General features: G+C 41.7%; 2 protein-coding genes across 2 annotated transcripts in view; one reads left to right on the top strand and one right to left on the bottom strand.

Annotated features, from left to right (window-relative positions):
* The window catches only part of LOC104958178 (serine/threonine-protein kinase pim-3-like), a 4,293-nt gene extending 68 nt beyond the window's left edge, over positions 1–4,225 (bottom strand). The window contains exons 1-6 of the mRNA XM_010785899.1: positions 3,987–4,225; positions 2,778–2,887; positions 1,759–1,809; positions 946–1,309; positions 318–494; positions 4–160 (exon numbers count right to left, since the gene is read on the bottom strand). Coding sequence (XP_010784201.1) covers positions 4–160; positions 318–494; positions 946–1,309; positions 1,759–1,809; positions 2,778–2,887; positions 3,987–4,014 — 887 coding nt within the window. The 5' untranslated portion in view covers positions 4,015–4,225. The remainder of the gene's footprint in view (positions 1–3; positions 161–317; positions 495–945; positions 1,310–1,758; positions 1,810–2,777; positions 2,888–3,986) is intronic.
* Positions 4,226–6,843: 2,618 nt separating this feature from the next.
* kbtbd13b (kelch repeat and BTB domain containing 13b) lies at positions 6,844–8,337 on the top strand. The gene has a single exon (XM_010785898.1). It carries the CDS (start codon positions 6,844–6,846, stop codon positions 8,260–8,262), a length of 1,419 nt encoding a protein of 472 aa, XP_010784200.1. The 3' UTR covers positions 8,263–8,337.
* Positions 8,338–8,697: the final 360 nt, after the last annotated feature.

Below are 8,697 nucleotides of genomic sequence, written 5' to 3'. Positions count from 1 at the left end.
GACGACGAGGACGACGAGTCTGCTGTGATGGTGTGTAGCGTGATGCTGTCTGTGTGCTGCACCTCGCTGCCCGTCACCCATTGGTGGAGGAAGATCTGCTCCAGGGTTGGTCGGTCCGACGGCTGCTGGCTCAGACACCAACCAATCAGCTGCTTGCATTCTGTAAACAACATCAAATAAGAATCGGAAACAGGTAGGTTGACACGTACGAGGCATTTGACTTGGTGTCGTGGTGCATACATAAAACAAAAACTAAAATGTAAAAACACAGATAGAGAACTATTTTAAGAAAACCATCACGTCACACTCCGACTGACCTGAGGAGATCTGGCGTCTGAAGTAGACCCGCCCTCTCAGGATCTCCTCGTCCTGTTCGAAGGGGATGTCTCCGCACACCATGTCGTACAGCAGCACGCCCAGCGACCAGACGGTGGCCGAGCGGCCGTGGTATTGCTGGAAACGGATCCACTCGGGCGGACTGTACACCCGCGTACCTGGAGGAGGAGAGGGCAGTAGGTATGTTATGTATTGAATAATGTAAGACTAACACAGGGTTTCCCACACATAGAGCTTACCTTACTTTACCCAGGTATATTAACGTCCGCCAGAGTAGGTTTAATCTTTTTGGATCCGTCCGCGAGCACGATGCCATCTGCGATCGATTAACTATCCTGTACCTGTTCGCTCTGCTATCGCGTGAAGGGCCTGCTTTATGCGCTCCACAGTAACTCCGCTACGAGGCTCCGGCGAACAGTTCACAAGCTTGCTCCACTAGCAAGCCCGTTGATGAGCGTGCTCCACTAGCACCCACCCCCACCCCCCAATCTGTATGAATCTGTGCCGTCCTGTTTTTCATTCTTACCCTGTTGCAGTTAAACTACTGAATTTCCCCACGGGGATTAATAAAGTTCCATCTTGTCTTAGCCATTAGATCACATGACTCACCATCGAACTCGGTGTAGGCGCTGTCTTTGAGCAGGGCTCCTGATCCGAAGTCGATGAGTTTGATCTGTCCGGTCCTCAGGTCCACCAGCAGGTTTTCGTCCTTGATGTCTCGATGGACGACTCCACAGGTGTAGCAGTGCCTCACGGCCTCCAGCACCTGCAGGAAGAATCCTCGTGCCGCCGCCTCCTCTAATGCGCCCTGCTCGGTTATATAATCAAACAGGTCTTGCCCCGATTCTGGACTCTCCATCACCATCAGCCATCCGTCGGCCCGCTCCCACCAATCGAGAAGCCGCACTACGCCTCCAAACGCTCCGCCAACCTTCTTCAGCAGCACGATCTCCAGAGGAACCACGGTGCCGCTCTGAGAGGGAAACATACCGTCAACTCACTGGCCATGAAAAGGGTTTGATCTCAAAGGATATCGCATATCATCAGAATCAGAATCCCATTATTTGGATATTTACATTATTACAACAGCACAAGTATAATGCAGATAAAGAGAACAGACTTACATATTAAAAAATAACTCATTATTATTCATTATAAAACACAATAAGTACCAAAAACAAATAGCAGATAAGTAGACCATGATAAATATACATATTATATACTATATTTCTTTAAAGAAGGACCATATCAAATGAAAGAGGCAGCTGGTACGGTTTGCAGAATGGAAAGAAATGAGGCGTGAATTGTACAAGGGTATATTGCACATGCTTTATATTTATAGGCAGAGCTAATGCACATCATTTTACAGTAAATGTAGTAATCAATCTTACAGGGAGGTGTTAATCTAAAGGTAAATCTCACCAGAGAGCCCCACTCGGTCACTCTGTCCCTGCAGACATGCTTCACCGCCACCTGCATTAAACAAAAGGAAACTTAGCACACAGCACTCACATAATCACATATAATATAGGATATGAAACGGTAACATAAATGATCTCTAAATATAGAAGGAAAAAAGATGTGACTTGAAGCTCTTTGTTTTTCTTTTAAGTATTTCTTTGTTTTGGGTTAATTTAGAAAAAGATTAATGACAAATTGAACCATTTCCTGTTACTGAAGAAAATAAGGTGACGTAGTTAGGTTTCAATTTAAACATGAAAGTAAAGCGTTATGACCATGTTTCTTTGTGTAAACAAAGACCACATACAAAGCAGGACTGCTGTCAAGCTGCACAGCTGACAAGAGTGAAACAGGAAAAGAATAGAATCTGCCTTCAAAATAAAAGCACATGACGGTTGAGTTAAACAATAAGAATTGTATATCGTTTCATTTGAATAAACATGTGTCATTTATTTTGTAAGCTAGGGAGGCGGTGGCGCAGTGGACTAGTGCGTTGATGTTCGGATCAGGGCCAAAAAAAGACCACAGAAATCCACCCGGAAATCTGATCGTCTATCAGCTCAGTAGGAAAAAAAAGCTATTAAATGTGGACGTTTTTGTTATTTCAAAGACTTTCACCATAATATATCTTATACTATGCTATTAGAGACAAAAGAAACGTGTAATTAATTATGGTAAACGTGTTTGAATGGTCTGTAGAAGACATTTCTTTAATGATGTAGATATAATAAAATCAAATATAATAGGCTAGTGTGGGTTTGACTTGTAAACATGTATTTACTTCCAAAGCTATGATGGAAAAGATGCAAAAAGAAATCCTGATAAAATATCAAACTCAATCTGAAATGCTGTACATTTGAAGAGTTTAGCAACGCTTTTGTTTTGAAGGAAGGCAACCACCGGAAACGCTTTTTCCCCACAGTGTGTAACTTCGCCCATGAATCCACGTGCTGCCGGGACCAAAACAAAGCGGCTCTTACCGGCAGCCCGTCGGCCAGGCGGACAGCAGAGTAAACCGTGCCGAATCCCCCGCTACCGAGCACCGAGCCCAGCCGGTACACCTTCTCAAACGGCTGCTTCTCCACTTTAGCTGTAAAAACACAGAAACAAAGTTTAAAAAATCAGCAATAATTCATAAGATTAGGACGTTTTAGGTTGAGTTGCGCCAAAATCTGCAACCCCACCCAACCCCATCGAGCAATACAACAACATCACAAGGACACAGTTTGTCCCTGGTGTGCTATCATTTCAATTTAAGCTCATAATATGTGATTTTTTTTAAATATATAGCATTAATTTCTTATTGAAATACACAAATATATCACTGAAAACCAACAGACGTCCTCAGGTGACCCCTGTTGTTGTTCTGTGTCAGCTGTTTAAAAATGGTGGACTGTCGGCATCATCATGAGGTGGTAACTATCATAGGCTGTTTTTAAAGGCAACTACACATGTTGGCACCTGCAGCACGAGATACGATGATGCTATGGACAGTTATTCCACTACTTGTATTTGTACTCTCGTCATATCCATCTGTTTTTAACTACCAGACTGCTATTTTTATACATTTTCTGTTGTTCCTATTTCATTTAATATAGTGTATTTATGTTCATACACAGTATTTCTATATTTTAATATTTGGGAAACAGCATTTCGGTCTCCCTGTGTGTACCAGACATACATAGATAATAATAAATTAATAATAGTATTCACATATCATTTTTTATTTATGGAATTATTTTTCATATCCATTTTACACTTTTTTTTTTTTTTTGTGAATTTGCAACACTTTTTAATGCATTTGTGGAAGGTGCTTTGTATTTACACGTTCATTTATGAGACCAATCTACTCCCATAAAAACCCACGTGTCCATTTTAAAGGTTGGGTTTAAGTACGACACGCCACATACGACATACTATCATAATGTATGTTTTTCTGCAACTGGTAATATATTGGGTTTTTTCAATCTAAATCTATCTAAAACATGTTATATTGATTATTCTTTGGGTTAAATGTCATTTCTACTGATATGAATATAGACTTAATGATGTTTATTGTTTTGATTTTAAATTATTTTATACTTTTTTCCACCTTAAAGATTTTAAGATTGCTGCTGTAGCAAAATAATGTCAAAATGTGGGATCAATAAAGTACCTTTCTATGTAACACGGGTTACAAAACACGTTACCTTGCTGCAGCTTCGCCGGCATGTCCATGCTGGCCGCGATGTGAGAAGGAGCCCAGTTTAGAGAGCAGCATGCTGCCCCAAAATCAAAAAATATACCTGAAAAATGTTCACGTATTTAATCCCAGATAACGGCACAGTCCTTGGTTCGTTTTACGGGAAAAATGAGACGTTTATAGGGCGAAAAACCATCAATGTTTTGGTGCAAAAAGTCCAAGCATCCAGAGAAGCGCGCCACTCTGACTCGCTGCTGCTGCTGCCAATGTTTACAAAAAGATCAGACGGATCCTTCCGCCTGACCCCCGCTGAACTTTAATTCACCATCGCTTCATATCCCAAACTAACACATGGATAAACAGGTGTATCAACTAGTTTGGGTTCACGGTGAATTTGAAGTCGGTGTGGTGAAAAGCGAGCACGAAATCAATGATTAAATAGACGTACTAGTTGTACGTAGTAGGACTGGCGCAAGGATACAGAGGTCGTCACTCCGGGAGTGCTGCGGTGCATCAGAGAGCGGTTTCAAAACAATCACATGACAAAAAAACCTATCGAAAAATAACATTAAAAGACTACAATTATAAAGGTATAAATAGTAATATAAGTGAAACAATCAATGTATTTATTCTGTTATTTATTATAAAAGTGCATTAACACATGTATTACAAAATCTCAGTGTTTACTTTCAGATGAACCCAATGCCCTCAGCGTGACTCGTCTGCAGCAGGGATTTCCTACTTTTCCCAGAATGCATTTCAACAGCACCCAAAATAACAGGCATGAGACGAGGTGCTGTTGTCAGTGTTTACTCCTTGCCACTTCTGTTTTTTCCTGATTACTCCCGATTATAATTATGTGTCTTTTCCACCAAATATGGTTCATATATCCACAACAGCAATATACAGTTTCTATGCTTTTTCATAAAACCCTTAATAATCATTTGTATGTATTTATATCATCCAACGAGGTACAAACTCATATTTAAAGCTGTCCATTGATCATTTATATATATATCTTAACCTGCAATTTACATATTATTTTGTAGGCAGTGTAATGTTTAAACTGAATGTAAAAACAAAGATAATTGAAATAAATGATGCCTTTCTCTACAAACATACTTATGCGTTATACTCTGTGTACATAGCACTTATAAGCACAACCATTCCTACTACTTTAATACAATAATCAAAAGACAGTATAGTGCATTTTAAAACAATAAGTATTCAAAATAGTTTCTAGTTCCACTTACATTTCCAGTTCGACTTCAAGCAAACAATAACCTCTTACAGTGACTTTTAAACCTATTTCAATACATTATAAAAGTAAATATATTGCATTGTAAAAATATAATAATCTATCACAACTATAGGATTAATAATACCTTGATTAAATGTAAGTGAGTAGTACAACACTCGACCTTGTAAGTCATTCTAAAATGCTTTAAAATGGGTTAATAGTGGTTTCATTGAGTATATTTAATTTGTTTGCATCCTTAAAACCATATAGAGTATAAGCAGACTAAACACATTATTAATACCCTATGTTTATATTTCATTAAATAGAAAGCCACCACAGAAAGTTTTACCCAAAAATATCTTTACATTACCTCTTTTTACCCGCATAATATATAGTTATTTTATGTTTTTTGTTTTCTTACACCTCATTTGTGTGTGTAATTGTATAACTTCGTCCCCTGGCATTGTTTCCTCCGCTTCCTGTGTTTTGGTGTAACCCAAGCAGCAGTACAACATTTCCCACAATCCCCTCTGTCTGCTTACAAACAGCTGGAGACGGTTTTGACTGAGGTGTCACATGACCTTCTGAATTTCTGCCCCCCCTAGAGCCTAAATGTAGGTCAGCCCCTCCCCCCTCACTGTAAGTGAACGTGAAAGAGACAGATCAGAAGGAAACAGAAGTAAAGACAAACAAAGGGCTGCTGTTGTTCTTCAAACTGATCTGAGCTCAGAGGTTACATATCTCTCAAACAACATCACTGTTTACTTATTAGCCTTTCAGAAGTTTGGGCTAAAAGTCTTGTGTTTATTGTTGTGTTTTCTTTCCATCTTCACACACTTAGTTTAAGTTGTGTTAATGTGGTGTTTATATGTGGAATATGTCAATGGCGTTAATGCTACTATACTAATACTATAATATTAAAGGACGAGAGCTCTTCGCCCTTGTTTACAGTCTTCATGCTAAGCTAAGCTAACTGGCTTGAGATGTCCCATTATATTTATTTTACAGCCATTGTTCATCAAACTTTCAGCAGTTTTAATTTCCGACATGCATTAAAATGACAGAAATTGTCAAAAATAAAGTCTAATTGCTAATAGTTTGTTGCAAAATGCCCAAATTTGCAATTAAGAAAACTGTGACCTCAGTGTCCTTCAGGCTTGAGTTATATGGTATGAATACTTTTTACTTGATACATCCTTCGTAATTTCTATATAGTATTCTTAAATGATGAGAGCCATGTGGAGGCAATCATCCAATAAAAGAAATGCATAAAGCACCTTTAAAAGAGCCTTGATTTGATGAGATTGTGTTGCTTCTAATCTAAAGTTCTTTACACCTTTTTGTATTTGAGTAAACTCTTTCAGAACCCTGTTTAGGTCAAAGTGACCTTTAAGTTTGCAGGAGGTATCACTGACCTTTTGTTCACAACATGAATGTGACTCGGGTCATTTGTTCTTTTCTATTTTTATCTGAATCTATTTTGGAGAGCTGTGAATGAACTGAGAGGGAAGCTGCTTCGCTCTGTGTCTCTTTGCTCTCGCTCTTCAACTTCTGGAAACGCTTCAAACTCTGGTTTCACTTTCATGGAGCTTATTGTCTTGAGGGTCACTTTCAGAGAATTGCAATGTCAGCGCAGGGAAGTGAGTCTGAGGACGGCAGCAGCTGTGACGAAATAAATCTGCCACGTTGTTCCTCAGCCAAATTAACCGTTGTGATCGGAGGCGCTCACTTCTCTGAGGAGAAAATGTTTCTTGTTCAGAGTTGCGACTACTTCCGAGCTTTGTATCGCTCTGGGATGAAGGAGTGTTGGCAGGAGGAAATCCACCTGAAGTCTCTTCACCCTCGAGGTTTCCTCATCGCTCTGGCGGTGTTACGAGGGGATATGATCGATCTGGACGGGGACGAGATCGTCGAAGCCATCGAATGCGCTTCCTTCTTGCAGGTGGCGCCTCTCACCATGCATCTCATCAACCTCCTCGACTCTGACAACTGTTTGCTGATGTTTCACACCGCTGCCGCCTTCGGCCTCATGGACCTTTACTCTGCCGCCGCGCTGTTCATCAGAAACATGTACGCCGACCTGGAGGCGGAGGTGAAGAGATCCTTGCCGTCAGAGCTGATCTCCTACGTGGAGTCTTTGACTCCGAGTGTTTTCGTGGCTGTTGGGGCTCATGTATCTTGTGGTGTAGATGAAACTGTACACACTGATTCCAGGACCGTCTGCTACTTGGATGAAACTGCCAACAACTGGAAAGTATTGACAGATCTTCCGCAAGATGCCAGCACCTCCATGGCTGGGGTGACCGTTTTAGACAACATGCTGTACATCGTCGGAGGAGTTCATGGACGCAACAAAGAAGTTGTGGATTCCTGTTTTTGCTACAGCGTCGAGAACGACACATGGAGCCGGATATCCAGTCCGGCGCAACTGCGATACAACCTCAGCCTCGTTGGTCTCGATGGTCGTCTTTACGCAATCGGTGGAGAGTACGAGCAAACTGTGATGTCTTCTGTGGAAATATTTGACGTTAAGTGCGGGAAATGGGAGTTTGCCGCTCATTTACCTCGTCCGGCGGCAGGAGCGGCATGCACCAAAGCCATGAGCCGGATATTTGTGTGTTTATGGAGGCCGATGGAGACCACAGAGATCTACGAGTACATGTCAAGGAAAGACGAATGGCGGCTTGTTACCACGCTGATCCGGCAGCAGAGCTACGGACACAGCATGGTGGGCCACAGGGACAACTTGTACGTGGTGAGAAACGGGCCGTCGGCCGACTTCCTCAGATGCCTCATGGACTGTTATAATCTCACCTCGGGGCAGTGGTCGTCTCTACCGGGACATTTCGTCAACAGCAAAGGCTCTCTGTTCACGGCGCTGGTGAGAAGTGACTCTGCGCTCACGCTCAACAGGAGCATGACACAAGAGTTCGCCATCAACGGTAAAACATGGAAACCCAGACGGCAGATGAAGGGTTTCCCCAGGAGTGGATCTGTGTGGACGTTTCTGCTCCGGCTGCCAGACGCCCGAATGCTGAAGTAATGGTTTCATTTTACTCTGGGACTTTCTGGACTGTCAATGTGTTTGTACACTCAGACATTTTTCACACGTACGTGTTCGTGGTGTTACATCTTGGGTTTGGAGCCATTGATTGTATTTATTGTAGCAACGGTACAATGTTCGCATCATGACAGGGCAAAAAAAGACTCATCCTATTAAACTGGAAGGAACGCAAACCAGCCTGCTTTACTAGGGACTCATGGCTGAGGGAGTATCTGGACCTACTGAACATGGAGCGTGCAGCTTCTCTGCTGGGGGATTTTGAGGGGAGACAGGAGGATTGCGGTTCACTGTCCGCAGCTCTCCTATCTAACCCTGTCAATATGGCATCTCCTGTGTAATGTATAATGTATTGTGTATGTAATGACCTGTGTATGTCACAATCAGCTGTCTTAGGAAGTCATCCTTGCATCCACC

This window comes from Notothenia coriiceps, unplaced genomic scaffold, assembly GCF_000735185.1.
Source record: "Notothenia coriiceps isolate Sejong01 unplaced genomic scaffold, NC01 NC01_scaffold00028427, whole genome shotgun sequence".
Lineage (NCBI taxonomy): Eukaryota > Metazoa > Chordata > Actinopteri > Perciformes > Nototheniidae > Notothenia > Notothenia coriiceps.
Note: the sequence above shows the minus strand (reverse complement) of the source record. Positions and strands in the feature narration are given on the sequence as shown.